Source organism: Botryllus schlosseri, chromosome 7 (genome assembly GCF_051294905.1).
Source record: "Botryllus schlosseri isolate E-star chromosome 7, Bs_hap1, whole genome shotgun sequence".
Lineage (NCBI taxonomy): Eukaryota > Metazoa > Chordata > Ascidiacea > Stolidobranchia > Styelidae > Botryllus > Botryllus schlosseri.
In genome coordinates this window covers 11,514,462-11,539,526 of record NC_137242.1, presented here as the reverse complement: position 1 = coordinate 11,539,526, position 25,065 = coordinate 11,514,462, and the positions used below count along the sequence as shown (strand labels likewise).

At 40.9% G+C, this 25,065-nt stretch overlaps 2 protein-coding genes across 3 annotated transcripts in view; one reads left to right on the top strand and one right to left on the bottom strand.

The window, feature by feature from the left end:
* LOC145442201 (uncharacterized) overlaps window positions 1–12,419 on the top strand; it is a 30,135-nt gene extending 17,716 nt beyond the window's left edge. Inside the window, exons 8-17 of one of the 2 annotated variants that reach the window (XM_080320100.1) lie at window positions 9–199; window positions 851–1,034; window positions 2,596–2,754; window positions 3,058–3,225; window positions 4,099–4,266; window positions 4,861–4,935; window positions 5,842–5,916; window positions 8,678–8,806; window positions 8,875–8,955; window positions 11,793–12,419. In XM_080320100.1, coding sequence (XP_080176226.1) covers window positions 9–199; window positions 851–1,034; window positions 2,596–2,754; window positions 3,058–3,225; window positions 4,099–4,266; window positions 4,861–4,935; window positions 5,842–5,916; window positions 8,678–8,806; window positions 8,875–8,955; window positions 11,793–11,993 — 1,431 coding nt within the window. In that variant the 3' untranslated portion in view covers window positions 11,994–12,419. The remainder of the gene's footprint in view (window positions 1–8; window positions 200–850; window positions 1,035–2,595; window positions 2,755–3,057; window positions 3,226–4,098; window positions 4,267–4,860; window positions 4,936–5,841; window positions 5,917–8,677; window positions 8,807–8,874; window positions 8,956–11,792) is intronic. The other variant, XM_080320101.1, reaches the window with a different exon arrangement.
* Window positions 12,420–14,655: 2,236 nt separating this feature from the next.
* Window positions 14,656–24,486, bottom strand: LOC145442209 (uncharacterized). Its single transcript, XM_080320110.1, has 6 exons — window positions 22,848–24,486; window positions 20,138–20,323; window positions 17,250–17,420; window positions 16,383–16,553; window positions 15,669–15,867; window positions 14,656–15,606 (listed from the first exon to the last, which is right to left on the bottom strand). Exons 2-6 carry the CDS (start codon window positions 20,263–20,265, stop codon window positions 15,196–15,198), a joined length of 1,080 nt encoding a protein of 359 aa, XP_080176236.1. The 5' UTR covers window positions 20,266–20,323; window positions 22,848–24,486; the 3' UTR covers window positions 14,656–15,195.
* Between the last annotated feature and the right edge of the window lie 579 nt (window positions 24,487–25,065).

Here is a 25,065-nt window from a genome sequence, read left to right as displayed (position 1 = left end):
TCTTCCAGAGGAAAGCAGACCTTCTGAAATCCGGACTGGACGAAGCCAGACGAGAGCGCGACGAGAAAGATCGCAAGATCGCGGTCTTGCAGGCGAGATTGGAAAGAACCAAGAAGAACCTGGTAATGGGAGAATCGGAAAAAGGCGCGGTCGAGGAGGAAATGGACCGACTCAATAAACTACTAAAAGAAAAGACCGAGTATGTTTACCTGCGACTTCCACAGCGCTATTTTTGACGGAATCTAAAAAACTGGTTATCACCAGACGTGCTCAGTGGTCAGTAACAAAGTATTTCTAATTTTTCGGAGTGCTCATGTAGTTTCTGCGTACCTGTGCACTACCATCTCGAGTGGTTATGATTTTTGACCAACTTAACAAGTTTCAGTTTTGTAGACGATACTTGAACTAGAAACCATACGTTTTTACGCCATTGGAAATCGCTTCTTTACTTGTAGCAATTTACGAAGCTAACCACAATTCTACTTAACACCAACGCGGGTTACTTTGACCACATCTGGTTATCACTCAAATATCGACAACACCGGTTCGTTGGAACAATTCACCTCTCCTGCGAATTCAAAAATTACTTATTCTTTAGCATCAGCTATCGAATTCGTATTCCGTGGCTTCCTGGAGCACCGTAAATCTCGAATCATCTCAGAGCGTTTATGCGCTTGTATCGATTAGAATAATTCCAAGTTCGGCGGCTAAAACTGTTACTTCATGCTGCACAAAGTATACACGTACCCGGATCGAACACTTGATACTTACAATGAAACGATGGCGTACATACGATTTTGCCTGTAGTCTCTTCCGCCAAGCCGATCGTAGTTATGCGCTGCGTGTTTAGGGAATCTGAAGAGGAGATGTCCTCGTTGAAACGGCGATTGCAGGAACTCGAGAAGAAGCTGGAGAAGGAGAAACAGCGTCAGACAAGGATGAATGATACTATTGAAGATCTTCAGAATCAATTGATTTCCGCTGAGAGGAGGTACGAAAAAATGAAGCGGAACAAGAAGGACTTGGAGCAGCAGGTTGGGATTGAGCGCGAAAGTGCATTTATCGACGTTGAGTCTTTTTATAGCAGGTGTGACCAGTAATGAAGTACATAATGTTTTTCGGAGTAACCCTGTCGGTTTTGCCTTCTTGGACCACCAGAGTGGTTATTTATAGAATACTTCCTCGTCTACTCAACAGTTTTCAGTTTTTTTGTGGCAAAACTAGGCATAGAATACTTACTTCTCTCGTGGTGCAAAGGACCAACAGGTGATAAGCGCCAAGTTTTTCTTTTAATAAACAACAAAAACAACAACTCACTTTTCCATACTTACTTGGAAATCTCTGCTGTAGCCTACTTGTACTTAAGTAGAATTCTAAGACGATACTTCTGCGTTTGTATCGATGATCACTTTCGTCACCTCTGTATGATAATGTCGGTACGCCTAAGCGGCCAGGCATAGGGGAAGTTGGTTTTACCCAAAATCCGATTCCTGTGGACCGCGTGCAACGTCACACCCCACGAAAATGTAAGACATATTCAATCCTACGTATAATTGGACACTGAGGATATAGCAATTGCATGGGAAGAAGCGCAATATGATATCGAAATGCGTGTGATGTTAATTGCAAGCGGGTTGTGGCGGTCTTTATGTCGTTATACTTCTGACCAATGCAAATTATAGGACAGGCCTTCGGGTTCAAGGTAGACGTCGACTGATTATCGAGACCGATATTTGGAACTTTCCCGATTATCGATAGCGGTAAAGGCGAAGGCCGATATCGCGGCCGATATTTTATACATAAAAAATTCAAAAATATTGGAAATTCAATGCTCCGTGCAATCAATCTCGAAAATATCCGACGCAAAGGGCGATACGTGACAGTTTACCCTTGAAGGACGAGTTTACCTGGATGAACATGCAGAGAAACTATGTTTCCTGCAATACAATGTACTTCTACTGGACTGATCTGCAATTCTGTATCACGTTTTGCTTTTAGGGTTATCCAAAATTTTAATGGGTGTGCACAATTAAGCGATAATTCTTTTTGATTTCAGTTTTTCCGTTTGTTGCTCAGATTTCTGTGGCATGTGCAAGTGCGATCTTGCCTGATATCGCCTAATGCCTAATATGTTTTCGGTGAAATGGTTCTCTGCTCCTTCCATATTAATATCGGCCTATAATACCGGTTATCGGCCTTGTGAGTATGTCGATAAATAATCGGTATCGGCCGGCAAAAATCAATATCGGTCGACCTCTAGTTCACGCACAGCGGTCATGAAAATCCCGCTAAACGTGATAGGGACGTAATGCTTGAACTCCGTAGATCGGTGACCACTGCCAATTTTAATATATCGGTAGAAATATGGGCACTGGTCGTACGTTGTTATCGTATGTCTTCATATATCTGAGTTTTGTAGTTTTAGTCTCACCCTATATCGCCATTAGGAAACAGATGATGGTGGCAAGCGACTCATCACCCTCTGTATTGAGAACCACGGACCATTCGCTCTACACATCTGCACATATAAGCTACACTCAGAGATATTTAGTATATCTAGGAGTCTCGTAATCTTATTTTATATTTCGCTTCCAGATTGAGGAACTTACTGTAGCACTGGTGCGAGAACGCAAAAGTGGCGCTCATCTTCAACAAGAAAACGCGAAGCTCGAATCGGAACTGGAATCTAAAGAAGAGGAGTTGGCTGCAGAACGTAGCCGAAAAGATAAAACTGGGGTCGAACTGCGTCAACAGGTGATTTGAACTAATGAATGCAACTGCGTATCTGTCATAAAACCGTTCATCTTGTCGTTAATCAATAAAGCTATTGTGCTACGGCGTAGGATGCTCCGTCTTACAACCAGACAATCCGCCGACCGCATTTACATCGTATCATAGTGTCTTATGCGTGGCATCGTCCAGTCTGTTTATCAAGCGGATGAAAATGTAACGATTATTACCATTAATCCCGCCACAGTCAGAAACGTATATAAATTTGCCGGGGAGGGATATGCGATACTCTTTATAACCAAATACATCAATGTCGGTGCCTTTTAGAATGATGAGTTGAAAAAAGAGCTGGAAAGAGCCCAAGATCTGGCGAATTCGCTCACCGACGAGAAAGTCAGGATGAAGGAAAAGATGGATGAACTGGAGAATCGGCTTGATAAGGCGGATTGCAAAATATCGGACTTGGAATCTCGGAAAAGAAATCTTGGAGGCGAGGTAGGCAGCTTTAGTTGTTCTGTGAAATTTCGGAACCGATTCGCCATTGGCTTCTTGTGAAAGATTGTGTAAAGAGAGTAGAGACGTGGACCATGGAACCAGTTTTTCCAACTTGCTCGCATGATTTGTTCTGGCAGCATCGTTTTCGAAATTCTGTGTTTTCTTTGTCAATGAAATTAAAGAATCATTGTAATCAAAGGGTTTCACGTGCCCTAAAATATGTCAACTTGGCTAAGTAATTTGCGGGAAATACCGAAGTTCATCATCATGAAATCCAAAGCCAGACCTGGATGCGAGTTTCAATTTCTTCCAATCCACGAGTTCCGATGCGACTTTTCAAAATTCGGGTCATTTGCGTATTTGAACTCGTGGATTGGAAGAAATAGAAACTCACATCTGGGTCAGGATTTGGATTTGATGATGATAAAGTTCGGTATTTCCTACAAATTACTCAAAACTGGGAACATTGCAAATTCCAGGCCTATATGAGAATCCTCGAAATCCAATTATTTTTCCCAATTCTAAATTCAAATCAGTGGTCATGTAATCTACGGTACATTTCTCTGTATCTTACATCCTGGCACATATAGCCTCCATTTTATTGGATACGATTTCTAATGGTTCGTGGGCATATGAGCAATGAGAAAGTGTCAAAACAGTATGTGCGTTAAAGTTAGGGTTACATTTAGTGTTTTAACTGGTTTGGTATTAGGGTAAGGGTTGATTTGGGGGATCAGGGTCAGCTTTGGGATGAATAAGTCACATTATCACCTGTCGTCTCTCGTTGTGTCACATGCTAAAATTTCTGGTAACCTTCCAGTTACGCGTCTCTGTCCATTTGTCTTTCGATAATGATCCCCTTTTACGCTTCAGAACGCTGTCTTGGACCAGCGTTTACTTGATGCTCGTCACGACGCAGACGCTTTGGCGAAGGAGAAGTGCAGATTACAAGACTCCTTGGAAGAAGTAGAAAGCAAAATGAAAAATATGAATGCGATAATCGGCACTTTGGAAAAGGACAAGAAAGACCTTGAGGCGAAGGTACGTTAGCTGTAACGCATGGTGGTGGTGGTCCATTGCATGCTTTGCACAGCGGGATCGTTCGTGCTTGTGTTATGTGGCATGACTCTTTCTGAAGGAGGATTTTGCTTTAAATATGATCTAACTATACTCAAGGAGGCGACTCAGCGTGTGATGTAACCAGGAACGAATCACACGTGTTGTAACAAGGATTGCGGAACTGACTCTTTCACATTGCGCGAATTATGGTCAGCTCGCTGCATCCCTAACAGCAGTAGCTATTTATTATTCTCTTCCAATGTATCCCGTTCTCTGGTGTTGGTAGGTTATGTTGGTTTCGATACATACTTTTCTATTTTCTACTACAAATTACAAAGTCTAAAAAGTACGTAGTTACGCGTGAGAAATTTCCAAGTTGTGCTAGTGTTATGTTATACGTGAATGATATATTCAAACGCCGAATGCTATTCCGCACTCTTTGTCGCTTGAAGTCCATGGCGAAACACAGATCCAACACTGCACTTATCTGATTGCATGATGCTTGCTGTACGGTGGCTCAAGTCCTTCATTTCACGCGATTTATCTTCTCTCGCATGTTCCGTTCCGTCTGCTCAGATCCAAGAGTTAGCGGACGCTCTCGCCCTTGAACAAGCGATGTCCAAAGACTTGGCAGAGTGCTACATGGAGCAGGTAGGAATCGCGTGCGCTACTGTTGCCAACGAATAGCCGCTCCCTTTGCATGTCGCTATGTACGAAGTCGCTTTTTACTAACCTCTCGTGTCGCACGCTGTCCGCTAGTACAATGCAACTTTTAATGGGTGTTCTCCGGCGACCTGCATATTGACGTATCATAGGGCCAAGTAAGCCGATGATAATGTTATCGATGAAAATGAGACAGAATATCAAGTCAGGCATGAGTGACATGCTTTCTATCGAGAGGGGGACAAAATGAATAAAAGAATAATATTGCCGAAAGCTTTTTACTCAACGAGAAGTAGAAATAGCCAGTTGTAGTACATGTAAAAAGTACTTTGAATGGTAGTAGGATAGCAAAGTAAGAGAAATACTGAGTTAAGTCAAAAAAGTCATTTTGTCAAGAGTCCACGTGACTTTTGCAGTTTATCGCAGACGTCTGCGCAATCGATATTACAAAATACATCTTCGCGGCAATCGCCAAAAGACTGATGGCATTAAAATAGTGGCAATCTTCAAAATATATATTCAGTGACTATACTGTGATGCAAAAGGTATGGCATGCGTTTTTTGGCAATTTTTCTCGTAAATTTCATGATTGGATATCAGCACGCCGACATCAGCACGCCGGCAATGTCTTTTAACGTGACGTTGACGTGACGTCTATCGTAAAAAATGTCTTTTACCTGCTAATATTAGTCAACATCCATGCACCAATTTTGACTTTGTCAACTGTGATTGATGCAGCAGAATAAAAACTTGTTTCTAAACGCCATCGTCGACGCTGCAGTTTTCGTCGCAACCTCGCAATTTAGATTACAACGTCTTCTTTTCGGGAAGCAAACTCCATTCTTTATGTGTAATTTGAAGTATTGAATCTTGTATCGCATCATTGCTTTTCAGGTTGACTATTTGACTAAAGAGCTGAAGTTGAATGAAGAAATGAAGAAGGCTCAACAGGAGCAATATGACAAGGAGGTGAGAAATTGCTGGCATCATAGCATAAGCACCCCACAATAGTATGGTATTTTTACAACGATTGATATGAGCGGGAAAATACTTATTTGATTTAATGGTTGGTATGATTTCAGCAGACTTGGTTGTTTCCATAAACACAATAGTACTGAAAAGTTTCTAGTGACCTCATTGTCTCGTGCAAACGCTTGATCGAGGTACAGCTCCGTGTCAGTAATGTGTAAAATTTCCTGTAAGCCTATTCAGTGTTATTGTCGCAAGCGTTTTTTCGAAACAGTGTACATCTAATATTCAAAATAATTTCTGAGCATACTGAACTGCGTCAGTCGTAGCATCAAACGGCTCCAATTACGTAGTTTGCCAATTACGACCGGTATGCAGCGGTCGCCGCCGCAGCAGGTTCAGACTTTGGTCAAATTAGTAGAAGTGTATGTCTCGGCAGCGGACCGAATTCAGGTCAAGAACGTACGCAATAAGTACAGAAGTAGATACAAGAGTAGTTTAGAACGACACATCCCAAGCCGATCTACGGATATTTTTCTAAATTCATATTTTCATATCCCTAACCGGCGCTGAAAGGCTAGTTGTGCTCAGTGGCGGCTCGTCCTATAGGGCAACTGGGGCATTGCCCCACCTAAAATTCTGTTCAATAACAATTCTTTACCATTTATAGACGCACACCTATCTATATAAACCGAAATCACAGCGAAAATCGTATACTTCTTGTCCTTTCGCTTGTAAATGCCCATATATAGCGAAGTCTGCGAAAATCAAATTCTCTTCTGTGTTTTCGCTTTGCGAATGCCTAGCCGGGGCTTGCCCCGGTAGCGCTCATAACAAGCTTTCACTGTCTATTCTCTCAAAACCGCACATAATAAAGAAACGGTGATTTACTCTCTCCTATTCATAAAATTACCGAGCAACCGGGGCACGATAGCTCTGTGCCCTTAAGGTGTGATGTAACAATCGTATCTATAGCTGAACTCTGTTACCGTCATATGCGTTTAGTCGACCTTTGTTGGTATAGGTCGATTTTAATGGGGTTTCACACCATGAAAACTCTTGAAACTTGTTATGTCATGGCGTGATGGTGGTATTTAACACTGCCCCAAGTTTCAGGGTTTCTACTTAAAGTTTAGGGTAGTAATTCCGTTTCCGAAGTTGAGTGTGTGCTGATCCGTCATGTATCGCAAACAGATTTTACTCAAAAGCCGGTATTGGTATCCATTGGTTTTGACGGTGTTCAATACTGAGATCGGTTATGACATTTGGCACGGTAAGTCTTAATGTTAGTATCGAACGCTGTACCAAGTTTTAAGTTTGTCACTGAACTGTGTTAGTGGTAATTTCGTTTCCTAATTCGAGTGAGAGCTGACTCGTCATTTATCGCTAACAGATTATACGCAAAGCCGGTATTGGTCTCTATTGATTTTAACGATGCTCCTTACCTAGATCCGTCATAAGCTTTTGCACGGTATGTCTTGATTTTAGTATCGAACGCTGTGCCAAGTCTCAAGGTTGACACTCAATGATTAGGGCAGTAATTTCGTTATCAAGGTCGAGTATGGTAAAGATGTGCTCCGATCTGACACTTTAGCCTACAACACATTGCGGATTTCACGCAAAAGCCGGTGTATCTGCGGTAACGTTAAGTGAGATGATGATATCATTCTCAGTTTGCATTCAAATATTTACTTTGATCGTATATTCTCCAATGTCAATTTCACCGTGAAATTGTGGCCTTCAAGCCATTTGCGTACAACCCCTCGTCACTTGATCAGCCTATTCCTCAGTAAATTTTACGCAAAATTCGGTGTTGGTCTGTTCGCATTAATTTCGACAGTGTACCATACCGAAAAGGGCCATGAGGCCACTTCTCGATAATGTCATGTAACAGTGTACCAAGTTTAAGGCTTTCATCCACGTATTTATTCGGTAATATATTTTTCAAAGGCGATTTCGCAGCAGACCTATAAGACAGTAATAAAAACGTATGTGTCGTGTTACAGTCTCCAGTTTCAAGGCCAAAATCTCTTATGCTGTACCGAGACCAAATTTCCGAGGCTGCTATTCTTAGTCCTTTACAATGATGTTTTGGATTCAATAGGACAGGCCCAATCTATGAGATAACAATTGCGTATCTGTCCGAATTCGTTGACCTTTCCAATTAGGCTTACGCTATCTCTCGAGTTATAGTCATTTCCATTTCTGCAGATAATTAGTCAGGTCTAATGCGAACATGAACCGTGTTGAATCTTTGTTCCGTACGCCGTTTACGCAGTTACCACACTTCAAGTCACAGCTCACCTGCGGACCTCTCGTGGCACATACGTTAAAATCACTGTTGCCGGGAAATTCATGTTACCGTACCATCATTAAGTTACTTGTTTACGTTGGAAAACGCCATTGTGACGTCATCTTGATAAAAAGTCGCTTGCAGCCCTTGCCCCACCACCCGATATTGTCACGAGCCGCCACTGGTTGTGCTATACGTGTGCCAGCAGTTTCCAAATGCGCATGGTTGCGACACTGTGGCTATGGTGAATTTACGATAGGAAATTATGTTTATCAACTCTATTTAGTGCAGCAGTTAGTGCAGCAGCTACCAATACATATATCGATTTTCAAGCTCGTCGTGATCCAACCCGAATAAAGAAATTTCAATTATTACCAATCCGTAATTTTCCTTCACAAAATCGCTGAGATATTGGCGGCAGTAATCGCGGAACAAAGCAAAGTGGATAAGTCTTTCTTCTTCGCACAGATCCAGAGATTGTTAGCGGAGAAAAGAGAACGGCAAGGCGACGAACTAGCAAAGGCGAAGGAAGAAGCGGAACACGAGAGAGCCAGAGCCGACAAGCTGGAGATGGAAAATGAGGAGCTTCGCCGGAAGGTATGTGGCTTGAGGGACTGGTTTTTCCCATGTGACAGCTCTTGAACGAACCTGCCTTTCGCTTGTAGGAAACGCGAGGCGAAAGCGCGTCCGAAACATCGAGTACCGGCGTGGGTACCGAAGATAAGTCGGTTCAAGCTGAAGACATGGTGAGTCTCGGACATAACGCTATCGCCGTTGATCATCCTGACCCAATGTGCCTAGAAACGAAGTATTAAGTTGATTGGCGCGACTTATACTATGTCACATGCATAGTCAGGTTACGAGTGGCATCGGCATGGATCCAAAGTCGATAGCAGTCGAAATATTCAAGTTTCGTAATCCTGCACTTGTGCTTTTGGGTGTGTTATTTGAAGTAGGCTACCCTGGGCTAATTTTGTATGGCTTCTTGGTTCCAGGTGTTCTTGCATTTCTCCCGACGTCAATGAATTCGCCCACAATCTCAATGCAAGTGAGACACCGTGTCTAAAATGTGTTATGTAATGTGGCATCATGTCGAGTTATAATGTTAGAGAAGAGCCGCGAAAATCATATCAGAGGGGAAGAGTAGAAGTTTTTGAATTGCTGAACATAACAAAATAAGGGCTCAGATCAAAAATAAGGACAAATCTTGAAAGCAAGGCAAGGACAAAATACTTTCAGATATTGTCCTTCAAAATAAGGACGAATATTTAGTATAAGGGCATTGTGACAATGTTGCAAGTAGTGTTCCACACTGGGTATAGCATCTTCTACGCGAGTCTAATCTTCAATAGCTTGGTTACATCAAATTAATGTTCATCGAATAGCGCAAGTTAAATCTTCCCCATGTTCGCTCATTTACGTAAGTTACTCATATCTTTGCCCCATATTCGCTCAATTACGAAAGTTACTCGAATCTTTCATCTATTTGCCCAAATTACTTTGGTACAAACAACCTAATCTTTGTAAAAGTGTTATTTTGGTAGATTTATATCACTCTAATGAGGCCCCACTATTGCTACGGAGGCAACATAAGCTCTGAAATTACTACATCCATTTTGCGACCAATGCTCGCACTCCGGTTGTCGCTATGATGAATTTGAAAATGTCGAGGCCAAACAAAGAGACCATCTGCGATCCCTCGTGTCTATCTACTTCCTCAAAGTACTTGCTCATTCTACTATGTCTCATAAGTTAAGTTTTCTAGTTTAACTTCAGTTAGAGTTGTCGCGTTATTAAAATCTCTACTTATATCTGCAACTAAGAAGAAAGTTACTTATAACTTGAGTGTTATCAGCAAAAGGTGACCAATGTAGTCATCGTTGGTACCGAAGTGGAAGCGGCGATTTCCCAGACATGTCAAACTTGTTCAAGTGGAATTAAAACATGAAGGTTTGAAAAGTACTGAAGTAAGTTGTTTTAAGAAGTAGATTCGCCCGAGAGGCGGCGTACTCTTTGTCGCCGATCAAAGGCGGATACTCTCGTAATTACTGAGTAGATTTTCACAGCAAAAGCTACTAATTTTGCCTAAAACTGTTGATTAAAAATGAAAGTAATAGTCGAAAAAACATAACCAATTGAGTTAGCAGTGCAAGTAAGCCAACCTAATTGAATACTCTTGAGCAGACATGGGCAAAGTGCGGCCCGCGAAGCTTATTCTGTGCGGCCCGCGAGAGGTTGCTTGAAATTGAAAACGTAAAACCTGCTTTTGGTGGTACCAACTGAAAAGGAAATTCGTTTACTTCGAAGCCTGTTCATTAATATACCAGGATTATGCTGCCTACGTACCTCGTATGCGTAATCCAGATTCAAAATAAAGTCAAAAGTAGCAAAGTAAGAGCAGCAATTAAAGTCGCTCTTCCGTATGGTTTATTACTTCAAACCCTCTTTGTTGTCATTGACACGTTACGCATTATGCGATGTGTGTTTCAAATTGTTACGTGATACGTTTCTGAATCCTTAATTCGTAAAACAAATCAATCAGTGCTCGCAATTACTATATGATTCACCATATCTATCACCCATAAATGCTGAACGGACATGTCAAAAAAAGAAAGGCAAAAGCTAAAATTCAAAGAAGGTTTGGAGCACTAAATATTTGTGTACTGGAGTCGGGATTAAACCTGTCCTTTTAGTTTGTGCCAAGCATTTCGGCGAGATTAAGGATTTTAATTAAAGTCGGTCTTGACAAAAACACGAAGTCGGAACTCGGTCAAGGGACGGCGAATTTCAGAAAAACTACAAGCTTCGCTCAACATCAAGGCTATTTAACAACTGAAGGGGGCGCGAAGTCGGCGTTAAATGATTTTTTTTCGCGCTATGCGCATTTTACCCCTGCCCATAGTTGTAGCTCTGTCTGTTATTGTCCGACTTTGATATTTCATAATTCTCTCATCAACAGTCATAGCCTTCCATACCATCAAACTATCCGTTGGGATTGCTAGCACTTTGGTTGCTCTTTTTAATATTTTGTGTTATCATGATAAGGGGCGCTACATATTTCACTATCATAAAGGGGAGCGGAGCTAAAAAAGTTTGAGAACCACGAATTTAGTGTCTTAATAGAAGAACGTGGATAGGGTTTTTAGAGTTCAAAATGTATAACGTTTAACATTGTTTCGAATCATGACGGCAAATAGATATTTTTTTAATTAACCGTCACTTTCTCATTACCTGACATCAACACATTCACTGAGCAGCATTTAGTAACAATGTAATTTAGAAATGAAAGTAAAATACGCTGGAGATTACAGCTAAGATTTTCACTCGGCCAGCCAACGTATATTTTACTTCTCATTTGGCCCGCGGATAAAACTAATTGCCCACTCCTACTCTTGAGAAAGCATAAGTACTTCGTTCCTGTCCGGTGGTCACATCTGCGCCTGTAACGACATTCCGTGTATATGGGTATCATCAGTTACGACTCCAGACACCACAATCTCCTTTCTGTGACCCGTGCTTTGTTGTAAACTTTGAATTGGACTATGTTAACTTCCTACTATTCCACGTTAAATTCCCATTTCAGTCCTACACCAGAATGCGAGCCTTCGACTGGTATTCTTCGCAAGCTCAGAGAGACGCCCGTCGCTTGAACGAGAGCGGTCGGCAATTGGAATTGGAAATGAGAAGAAAGATACGGGCAGCCAGAGATGCCATGCGCGAAGTTAATGTCACGATCATCAACACTAGAGAGCTATATCGGGGTCCAATAACGCCACAACATTAGTCCCGAACATAGTCGGTTTCACGCGGACAGAAAACCGATGGACGTGGGCTGTTTTATTAATTTTATTCTCAATGTAGTATAGTATATTTTATGTATCATCTGCTGTATTCTTGCCTATATAGAGTGGAAGCAAGGCTTCGTCGCTGTGACTGTTTTGTATGATAGTGAAGCTGCTGGTATTTGCGTACGGGACCAATTTTACGTACGACTATCCTTTTCATTGTACAGCGGGTGTGTCAAGTTCTTGTATATATTATACGCTATATGGACTGGATTTTGGAAGTCCCACCAGCCAGATATCTTTCGACCAGTGTTGCTACTAAAGCCATTTGTACATATTTTATCAACTATGTACATAACTTTGTTTTAAGCGTTGCTCGGTTATTGTTCCATTGCATGTTTGAATAAATACGATGATCAATTTGACCGATCTGTCTTGTGTAGCGAGAAAGCTGCTTGCCATTGCTTCAGCGTTGCAACTATAGGTAAGATGTGAACGCGAGGTTCACGTTCGCGTTCTGTGTGTGAACGTCGGAAATTAAAGAGGTTCACGTTCACAAACAATCTTGGTATGTTCTGCACTGAACCTTTTTCATATACTGGGAATTTTCACGTTAATGTAGCATCTTTAGTTGAAATTTAGTGCATTTTAACTGCGGGCCACTCTAGGCATGGCGCCGGCAGCATAAACAAATCGACACTAATCAAGCATGCACCTTGACAATCTCAAATATTTTACCCGCTTTGTTACAAAAGTTTGCTCTAAACATCCAGTTTTCTGTTCGATAATATTTAGTGACTCTTTGCTGTGAGCTTGACCCGCAATCACACAGCATCAAGAGCGAAATACGCTACATGTAGGTAGTCGACGAGTACATAGGCCCACTATCATTACAGATTCGCATTTGCAATAAGCTGCTGTAATGCCATTTTTCTTTCTTTTAAGGCAGGGGTTCTGAAAGTATGGGCCATCATGGTCCAAGAGTGTTTGACAAATGCTATAATGGTGGATACAGGCAGCACCAGAGCGATCTCTTAACACTTAAGCTGCCAAGGCCTATTATGGAAATTGCCGGTAACCGCCAGCAAACAATGAATTTTCGCATAGCTGGATATTTGGCTGGAATCGGGCATGCTGATAAGTGAAAACCTTGCGCAACTTATGAAGAAAAAAAAAATTTTCAACATTAAGGAATTATAAAAATAATTCATTTTTTTGCTGCTCATTTTATGAAAAGTCACCTAGTGGCCAAACCAAAAAAGGTTGACCTATTGTATGCAAATGTGATTTAAAAAAAATACTTCCGGCACCGAAAATGGTGTTTTATGACAAGCCTATTCAGTAGCCTCGGATACAGCCGTAATCCGGGGATAGAACCAATTCCGGACTTTACTGTACTCATTTCAAAAATATCCTAAATATAGGATCGCTGGCACTTTATGGGACTGAGTAAAATCCTATATTTAGGATTGTTGGCAGTCAAAGTGTTAATATGTACGTAATGTGTGTTGAATTTCTGGTAACAAAATATTTATTCGCGCTTATCGCGATTTCCTGTGGATAGTTTGTTCAATGTACAATGCACATTGTGCAGTACACGTCCGAGCTCACTGTGTTGATAGGTAGGCCTAGCCAATAATCGAGACACGCAGAAAATTCGTTAGGCCTACTACAATAAGGCTTTATAAGGGGCGTCCAACCTGCGACCGTAGATCGAAACTCTGCGGCGGTCTACATCATTAAATTGGCGTGTGTTGGCGGCCATCAACACGAAAATCGAATTTAGGGATTGACTCCCACATTTCTGAGATATTTTATTTGAACTTGAAACTATGTTCGCGCATGTCGCGATTCAGGGGAACTAGGAAATTAGGAAATTTGATCAATTTTTCAAAAGTCAATTTGAAACGAGAACTGAGAGGTATTGAGAGCCACTGCTATGAGACCTACTGCATCGTTTATACCACCACGCAATTTTTTTGGCACCCCCTTCGCCCCTCATATTTCCCTATCAACTGTTTATGTCCTTTCTAAATCCACATCGTCCACTTAAGGGAGGGGGGTGCACCCCGGCACTGATCGAGATTAATGAGATTTAACCATTTCCAAATTCCAATAACGGTATACAAAAACGCCGAATACGTCCAAGTATAACACGCGAAAAGCATCGTATAGTTACTTCAATTTCCTTAAGGAAGACTTGCAGGAATTTTACTCGACTTGATGCTGAACGGAGCAATAACAGTATGTTCAATTTTTATGCTATTTTTACGACTATCTTTTAAAAAAAAGTCTTAAAAAACCTCAAAACAAACTTGGTCTTTGCGTTAAATTTCTTTCTACCACTATAACCTTGTCTACTGTTCATGTCGTAACGTGACTATTATACCTACTGAACACGACACTTATACAACGATTTTCATGTCGAAGACACAGAATATTACTGATGTCATTGCCGTGGCGTAGCATAACCTTAGTAGGCGATATATGGGCCGCTGTTGACTCGGGAAACACATTTTTCCAACAAATCATTGAAGACAGCAGGCACGAGATCTACAGTGTCACCAAGCCTAACTTCTCGAAGTTTCATCAAGTTCACAAAATATTGCTATTCGACGATTTCAGACTGGACAAACACAACCTTTCGAAACTACCACCAAATATATAAATATGGTTATATTAGTTGAAAACAACTGTCACTTGCATTCTGAAAATGCCAGCATCTTCTTCGAAATCGTGATGTCTCCGGATAATCACAGAGCAGGGAAAGAGTGCGATATTTATTTTGTCACAACAATGCAGTCAGTTTGTCTCGCGTCGTGTTCTCGTACCTCTTGACAAATTTAATGTCGTAACGCAAAGCCTTTCCAATCCCGAACAGCAACGTAACCGGGATAAAATATGTTACTGGCCTAACGGTTTCACAATAATCAAAGTAATAGGAATTACCATATTATAATTACAGGTCTTGAACTACCTCATTATCTCACAGCACATTGGTTAAAAACCACTGTAGTATGGTATTCACTTGAATAATACTTCACACGAATGACAGCATCTTCAATCGCTCCGACGAAGGACGAAGTTTATTCGAAAGTTTGGTAGCAAGTAGTCAAATCACATCACTGAAAAGTGAGGGACAAAAAGTGACATACCCACGTTTCACGCAAATCTAGACCCTGTGCCGGGACCCCAAACTCATTAAGTCGCTACGCCTGCCGACAACCGATAGCGAGTGTCTGGCATAAGACCGATCGCAACAGCTAAAGCCTGAACACATATCCACTGCAAAAACATTGGGTCGAAATACACGCTGACAATTGGCACAAACGCTATCAAAATGACAATGTCAACGAACCAGTGAGTGCGGAAGCTAACAGCGACATAAAGCACGCAGCTGAGCACTGCGAAACGGATCGAGTCAGTAAAGTAATATATAATCTGGATGAAGGCTATGATAGATCCCGCTATTGTGAGAACTACGTGTCCTTCTCCGATATTCAACACGTTGAGAGCCAATGCTGAAACAAGCACCGTGGTGGTATCAAAGCCATACACGAATAATATCGCGATGAAAGCCACAAGAGAACACAACATCTTCTGTTCGAGTGGCTGAAACAATAATAATGGTTACTGGTTGGTATTTGCATCCGAGCATAAATTTAAAAATGTACCGTCCAAACTTGTCGGTGATGGTGGTCTTCCTGCATGCAGATTGCCGTGAGCCACGCCATTGGCCATGTCAATTGACACAAAGGTGATGCCTCAGGCTGAATCGGTGGAAAACGGCGTGCGAATGGGGCCAATCGATACCCGGAGGCGTTCGCCGGTAGCGGTGGCATGCTCATCATCGCGTCGCAAACGAGGCAATCTCTGAACAACGTCAACACCGAATGGCTTTCACACCAATAGAGCGGATAATTAGTAGGGATGAGCAGAATCGAGGTAACTGAGGTTCAAACATGCCTAACCTTTTATACTACCACAAAGAATAGATTGTCAGTGCTACAGAACATTCAGACTAATTGGGAAGTTTTTCAGCGATTCCTGTCATTGCACTTGGTGACAATGCTGTGGTTGGATGTATTATATTATTAGTCGTTACGTAACAGGTATAATGGTATATATTTGAACTTTACACTTATTTCAAACTGTTCTGACGTCATAATGAGTAATATTCATAGGCTGGACTCGATACAGAATCGAATAACTCAGGCACTCGAAATCGCCTATTGGGCCAAATTTGAACACCCAATTTATATACTCCTCAAACACACTGGAATTTTTCATTGGGACGTTGTTAACCAATGTCACACTTTTCCAATTAGCTATACGCATAAGATAACTCCCCCGCCCTGGAACCGGATTAGCTGTAGCGTATCACTTACTCGATGCATGTTTGTGAAGTACGGAGATAGCAATAAGTACAGGTTGAATGACCGCAGAGTCTTGGCGGTTCGGTGTGGAGCGCGTAGCAGACAGGACAAATTTTGCCCGTCGGAAGATCCACGATCGCATGCTTGAAGTCAGGCAAACATCCACTTTGGCACCGCATCACCCTGCCAGATATGTGAAGCAGAGGTACTGAAAGTATCCAATGTTTATAATCGTAATTCGACATGTACGTAATAACATATAATGAGCGATTTTTTCGAGACACGTCAAGTCGAAGAAAAAATCTTCGTCTTTCATGGTTTTGGTCTTTCGCAGGTAATTGCATGCGATCACAATGTTATGCAATGAAATGTCTCCTCAAATATTTCGAAAGTATATATCGTTACCTTACGATATGTATGGGATCATGGCCTGTTTTAGTAGGCCATGATGGTAAAAAATGAAGTTACCCTAACCAGTATTCATGCACGCACAATGAACATTATCCATTTCACATGTACATTACTGGGTCTACTCCCCACTTCCCATGCAATTTCAATTCTACAGTCGAGTATATTGTGATGTCAACTGTACGAATGGACGTAGTCAAAAGCATGGACATTGGACATGTACGAGTACGTACATAAACCTTTTGAGTAGAATTGGACCTACTGCGATACTGGAGAGAAACTACATGTCTGTTCGAATATAAAATGGGTGGCGTGAGTGTTGGTCATATATCTTGTGATTCATGAATCATGTTCATTTTCATGTATACAATATACATCAGATGCCCTTATATTAATTCGTATGGCAGCATTCCCCTGTAACTATATCCGATTCAAAATCGAACTTGTTAGTAAAACGAAAGCGCAGCATACCCTCCATACGCAGTGCGTTTGATGCATTCGGAGCATAGCACGCGATCGCAGCAGGGAAATGCTCTCGGGCTCGGATCGAAGCCCCCACAAGAGTTGCAGGTGATTGGCTCCGGCAAGAAACGGACGTTCTCGAAAAGCGTAGCTTGTCGACAGGCACTGCAAGATACTGCCCTAAAGAAACAATGTCATACCTGGAGAATATATAGTGAAAGTGCGAGCAGACTGATTTGTGTGGGTCAAGTGTATCTTGGAAGATATTAACACTCTGTTGATGCACAGTTCATTTTACGTGCCAACAATCTGTAAGGTAATTCATTAGATGTGTAGTTCTAATTAGATGTGTATGATGGTGGATTTTTGTTATCATGACTAAGCGAAAATTTGGGGTTCCGCGAAGGCTTGCCAGCAAACGCGGAGCACACACGTGGTCGGTTCAAGTGATTTCTCTGTTTTGCTGCAGAAAAACAATGCGAAGTCAGCCTATCAAGAACAGAAACGTTTCGTATATATTTTTGAGTTCGGGAGCTTTCCATTACAATAATATATTCGCAATGTTAATCGCTTAAGACATTACTTACCTGCTATATGTTATTACCGGGTGGGGTCAGTAACGAAGTACAGTTACTTTTTCGAAGTTCTGAAGTAGGTTTTTCGTACTCGAACTACTGACTCTAGTGGTTTGGGTTTAGACTATTTTTACTTATGCGATTTTCAGTCTCTTATGCAAACCTAGGCTTGCAATAATTACTTTTTACTTACTTCGAGATCCCTACTGCTATACTAAAATTTATGACGCAACTTCTACCTTCACTTGAGTACCATCGATGACCACTTTGACCACCTCTGGTGGTGATGGTTCGCGGGTCCGTGAGGGCGCCTAAAGGAGACGCTGAACAATTTTTGCTTTATTTCACGTGGATGTGACGCGGTAATTTGTAACCAATGCCATGGCTACTGATCCCGTACCACAAACCTCGATATTATGGTTCGAACCTTGTATCGCGGAGATCTCCAGAAGTATTCTATGATTGTCGTTGATAAATCAACTCTCCTGGCATGAATCATATAATTTCATAATAAACGCCTCTCATAGCTCAATTCGAATCACTAAAATTATTACTCGATTCGTATTCGAGTACTCGTTAATAACTTTGTCCTTACTCAGAACAGATTAATCGGGTTAAATCTATGCGCAAATACCAATGCAACAACGATCTGATAATATTGCTCTTGTGTAGGCCTACGTCTCTGCCAGTTACGGTATACAAAAAGATAGATTTCGATAGATTTTATTCAAGTTAGTACGGACATGTGAATAATGACTTACACAGCAGGGGAACCGAATCATAAACAAATGTTCGTGCACTATTGATGACTAAATGTGAGGACGTAATCTAGTATGACGAGTGGTTAATTATACAGATTTAGGTCGTTAAGACAGTGAACAGCAAAGGCGTGAAGAAACAATATGAACACTATGGGAATGTGTTCAGAATAAGGTATAAGCAGATTACTCTCTCAATAAGAGAACAATAAGGGCAGAGTGTTTTCCGATTCTACGCCCAGGGATATCTAGAACTGGCATATCTAGATACTGGTCTACGCCGCCGTGAGCGTTAAATCGATGCTTGTGCGAATTGCGAAACTGATAGGCGCGTAGCCAGTCGAGCAAAAATGAGATAGGTCAAAAAATGGGGTCGAATAAACATATGCGTCATGCGTCTGCATGACTTCTGTATTCGGTACGCTGCGATAACAACCGGAAGATTATCAGCCGCTTAAATAAACGTAACTTGGTTGGTGAACCTAATTACAGAAAGCGAGTTACAAAGTCTGCAGGTTGCACGGCAATCAGGTTACAAAACGCGCGAGCTCATTCTGTCACAACTCGTCAAATCTCATTTACATTCAATAAGCAGTCGACCTCGGTTTGATTTCATAATCATATCAAAAACAAATTTCACGAACAAATCCATCCCAAGCGGAATCTGTTGTAGCGCGATAAATTTTGATATGACTCACATCGCTTGGACAAATATAGTGTCTGCCCGACGTTTTAATCTTGTTTTTTTTTCGAGCATAGCACATCCACTGATTGTCCCGTTCTAATATTTGGATTAGTTCCGTTTTCTGTCGTCAGTTTTAAACAAATGTGAGATCTGAGAGCGGCCTGACTTGGGGTCCATTTATTTTAAATTCGGTACCGGCATGTGAATAATAACTTACTTGCAAAGTGATAGAATCGCAAATAAATTTCGGCACGGTGATTGATGGCTTACAGACTGAATGACCGAATCGATGCGTGTTGGTGGGATATCTATTACGAACAGCAGGGGTTCTCAACCCCCATGTATAACGGGTAGCATTTTAACAGAAAAAGATGCCGCAGGTAGCAGAACATTACTACCGTGCATTTTTAGGCTAATATTTCATTCACCGTATTTAGTATTTACCAGTCGTATACGGACGATCAGTACATTTTCATCATGCGTTCTAAAGCATCAATGAGCATTGGGCAGCGTTCGTAAGTTTGCAATTTGCAGTTGTTGTTTTTGTTTGTTTGAATATCTCATCGTCCAGTGGAGAAAGTAAATCACTCTGATTTGTCTCTTACAAATTTCAGAACTACACTTGCCAACTTCATCGAGTGTGCGTTGCCTGCATTGTCAAGTCCATATATGCACCTTCAAATCTTAGAGAACGAAACTCTGTTCGAATGCGTGAGCAAGTATTAAATTTATATAGCTATCTGTAGTAGTTACGGTCATTCTTGAAGATCTATCGGTCGCTGAAGCTTGATACGGCGTCTGCGTTAACTTAGTAATCTAATCCCCGTTAATATTGTCCGTAACGGGTAAATGGTTGGGAGACACTTGTAAGAAACTTACTGTCCTTCGCCGTTACGACAGTTCGCAAGAATACAGATGAAACAGGCTCGATGCCAACAGGGCATCATTCTCGCATCTTTCAAATCTTCGAGACATATCGGACATCGATCATCTTGCATTTTCCCCATGGTATGGTCGCCTTGCGGTTCGCGAGGGCAACTTTCGAAACGATCACGTCCTCAATTCCTCAAACAACAATAATAAGTGAGCACAAAATTTTGACACTGATAAAAAAAATGATAATAATTATTATTATTACTACACTACAATCAATATCAGCGTTCGAGGCGGATACTTGTGAACCTGGTATCGTAATCGTGATAGCTAATATTCCAGTCAAACTGCAAATAGAATAGATGGATTTTCGTATTGATGCCATGGGTAGCGTTGCGAATCAAATCAGCCCCTCTCTTTGGTACGCAATGCGACCTACACACCCTTATAGTAGTGGGAGAGAATGAACCAAATACGCCCATACAAAATGATATAACTGGAGTGGGTTGGATACTCTTTAGGTCAAGTGGTTACCAGTGGATTCACACTTGATTAATTCGGTATGTTTGATTTGGCACTGGGTGAATTCGGCACTTGGTGATTGTGATAATTAATTACTACCTAGGCAACCCTTTTAAGAGAAGGATGGCTCATGATTGTCATTACCCAATCGTAGGTAATGCTGTTGCTGCATAATTACAAGGGCTGCACAAAATCGGGCGAATGAGTGATTCGATTCCGAATACAATATTAGGTTTTATGGGGAGTTCAAATATGTACCTTTTATGGGACAACGAAAATAATGCTAGATATACAGCACACGAGTTCGACCGTACCTATTTCGTTGGACTCTGTGATAATTAGGGTTGCATTCAAAACATTATTAACGTTTTTCCATACGTTGTATAATTATGCCCTAATTGTGTAAATACTTTCAAAAAACATGTATTATGAGCCTAGGGACGATTTGCACACAATATATTCGACGTACACAATATGGAATGGTTGGAACTCCCGAAATCGGTTCAACAGTTATTGCACGTAGATCTCTAGACCATCGGTACGGAATGAATGTTCTGATGATGATGATGACCGCCGACCGTAAAAGGCTGCATTACAATTTACATCTGGTCAAGGCGATAAGCGCCAATTCTTTTTGTTCAATAAACAACAACATCTTATCAAAGATATTTTTGGTCCGTTCGCAACCCCGACAGAGGTTGGAAGCCTTTTTCGGCAAACGATCCATATATAAGCTATATTTCAAATTGTCAATGTTATTCTGTCGTGACCCCACAAAAAAAAACATGTTTTAAACAACGGTCACGTTTTAGTCATTTTGTTTTAAATGCAACCCTGCTGGCAGTGCTGTGGTTTGATCATGGCTACACATAAATTTTGTATAAGAATAGCTTCATAAGACATGCTTTGGATGCTATGGGACGACCAATTGAAGCATGAAGGTTTCCACGTTGGGAAAAAAGAACCGGTAATAGCATTACCCGTGATAACATAATTCACAGTGTAAAGCAGTATAGAATTTCAATACTTATTATACGTCAATTCGCGATTATATTCATTTTCTAGTTTATTAATGCAATATTGATGCATCGTCTTCAAAAGAATAATAGGTATTACATTTGTAATGACAAAGACGGATACTATGGCCAAGTGTCGAATGTCGAGTTCGCCAGGTGCCTAATTCAACAAGTGCCGCAGCATATCGCATATTCACAGTCACATCTAGTGAAACATTAAATATTCAAATTGATCAATACAATATTGGTGTATCTCTTTCATAACGACTATAGTTATTACATTTCTAATAGCGAATACAGATGCATATCAAATGTCGACTGACCCTCTCTATACGAGTAACACAATTTTACCCCTTCTTAGACTGTAGCCTACTCGCAAACAAAATCCACCTCGCGCTATGCGCATCAATCATGGGGTGATTACTATATCAATGTAATGTAATCTATTACACTTTCCAGAATCTGATTACACGGAAAAATAACCATGATTACACGGAAAAATAACCACAATTTATTCACGATTACATGTATTCTACTTTGATTATACACGCAAAACAATAAAATGAATAGAACGTAATTGTGACTACTTTGGAATTTTTTCAACTTTAATCGCTTACTCTTAAAATTACTTGAAAATGCTGCAATCCACGAAATCGATTACGATTACAAATCGAGATTACCCCATGTCTGCATCACATGTCCGCATAATGCGTATTAGGCTACTAGGAATGTGAAAGTTGGATGCTCCATCAAAAAGTGTCGCAAATTCGATTTATCCTCACGCCAAGGTGAAAATTGACGATTTCATTTACGACACAAGCGCAGTGATTCGATGTGTAATTCGAAACTGAATCTACTAAATCCAACACCATCCCATCGGTAGTAAATCAAAGCAATATTTTGAAAAACAAAACAATGCACTGTTACAACCTACAGGCTACACCATCTTGATGGCATAGGAAAACTATCCGAAATTTACCTCCTCTCAAAACTTTCTACATACATGTCGCTATCAGCACTGAGCGCTGAGCAGGCTACTCAAGTAATCATCAAAACTAAGGCGACGGAAGGGAATGCCAGCGTCGCATTAGCGATCAGAACAATAGCGATTTGCCAGTCCTAATTGATAACGATTACATCTAACGTCTAGAGCTAGACTCTAACGTCTAAATCAGTACCGTCCTCTCTGATGCTTGAGATCCGTTTGTCTTTGATAACATCAGTTAACTCACAATTTCAGTTTTCAACGAACCTGTTCACTGTTCACGCGAAGTATCGCCGTAACAGCAGGGAGTGACCTAAATCAGCGTCAGGCCGAATCGCGAAACATCATAACAAACCACATTCATTCTATTATCGAGTGGATTTGCTGAGAACTGGGTTACTTCAATGAGCTATTCTTATTCTCAGTACGGTTAACTACCCAATTTGCAAAGTATCCCAATAACATGAAAGCTTATACACAAAACGGAAACCACGTTCGTTTGTACACTGTAGTGTACGCGAGAATCTAACTAGATCTGTGTTATGGGAAATCAATATCTTCAACACTAATGATTAAGGCAAGATTGTATTAAGGAAACAATCGTGAGAAAGCTGTACTTAATTTTAATAAAAATTGCAATAAAAAAGTGTATTCATACTAAAGGTTTTTTTTTATTATTAGGGTATGATAAACTAGAAAGCGTGCAGTGCATGCCTCCTCTCTACATCGCCTAGACTAGACGTTTGTAACTAAATAACTACCAACCAACCAACCACACACAAGTAACCGCCAAGCCAGTGCAAAAAGAAACGAGTCATATTTTTAAATTCACGGATGCATCGTACCGTGTTGGGCCGGATTTCCGGCAGGACTTTTTCATTTTTGGCCGGATCAGTAATTTTTCCTGATACGGCCGGAATCGGACCAGAGAATTTGCCGATCCGCTCCGCACTAATAAAGTATACAGCGACTGCACTCTACTTTGATCGACATTTACAGCTACCTTTTTTCAATGTTGGTTATATTGTAGCGATAGGGATGTTGCAAACGCTCCGCTCACGTTCTTGTTCGGTATTCGAACCTTGATAGTAATATTCTGGAGGAACATCACGATTTGTCGGTACATTAAGCGAGCACATTAGGAAAACGAGCAGCTACAACTGAGATATAGTTTTTATCGCCAAAAATAATATTGATTTTCGAGAATCTTGCTTGAAATATCGCGCTATTCCGGTACTAATTAATACCTTGGTTCGTTTTCGATGCAACCGCAAATTATACTTTATGGGCCAGAAAAATAGGACAACCGAAATATAAGTAAGTCAAGGTAAATATGCATCAAAATAACTTTTATTGGACATGTATACCTAGTATTTATAAGAGCCTTATTGCTAGGGATGGTGTGAACGTGAGGTTCACGTTCGCGTTCTGTGTGTGAACCTCGGATATTTAGAGGTTCAAGTTTACAAACGAAACTTAGTAGGTTCTGCACTGTGACCCTATTTCATACATTACAATTTTCACTTCATTATAACATCTTTGATTGAAATATATTGCATTTCAACTGCCGGCCACTATGTGCATGGCGCTGGAAGCATAAAAATCAACACTGAACGAGCATGCACCTGAATCTCAAAACTTTTACTTGCTTTATTACAAAAGTTTGCTCGAATATTTAGTGACTCTAAGCTATAAGCTTGACCCTCAATCACACAGCATCAAGAGTGAAATACACTACACGTAGGTAGTCAGCGAATGATGCTTATTCAACCAATCAATGATATTGATCTAAAGAATTCATCGATGTCTGCTAAATATCAACGTATAGCAATACGCTGAATACGCCGAATACATTGTCCGGTCTGGCCTAGACCGTTAAGACGTATATAAGCTTACATTCCATTGCAAGTCCTCGTCGAAATGTTTTGCAAAGCGACGGAATATATAGATTTTGTGGGATTATTATTAGAGGTAGACCGATTATCGACCAGGTCGATTATCGAGGCCGATATTTGTAGCTTTCCCGATTATCATAGGCCGATAGGCCGATATCGGGGCTGGTATTCTATATATAAAAAAATCCAAAAACATTGGAAATTCAATGCTCCGTGTTCTCAATCTCAAGAAATCGACGACGCAAAGAGCGATACCGATACGTGACAGATTACCCGTGCAGAACGAGTGTAACTGAGTGAGCATGCAGAAAAACTATGCTTCCTGCATTACAATCTAGTTCTAATGGACCGATCTCCAATTCTGTATCACGTTTTGCTTTTTGGGTTATCCCAAATCTCAATGAATATGCACAATCAAGAAATAATTCTTTTTCATTTCAGTTTTCTCGTTCGTTGTTCAGCTTTCTGTGGCATGTACAAGTGTCCTTCCCTCCGGATCCCAAAAACAGGGTAACC

Excerpts from the sequence above, each read along its gene's own strand:
- LOC145442209 (XM_080320110.1), bottom strand. The coding sequence starts at position 20,265 with ATGGGGAAAATGCAAGATGATCGATGTCCGATATGTCTCGAAGATTTG. Across the intron at positions 15,868-16,382 it reads ACTTCACAAACATGCATCGA|AGATTGCCTCGTTTGCGACG; the intron begins GTAAGTGATACG and ends GACGTTGTTCAG. Across the intron at positions 15,607-15,668 it reads ATCACCGACAAGTTTGGACG|CCACTCGAACAGAAGATGTT; the intron begins GTACATTTTTAA and ends TTATTGTTTCAG.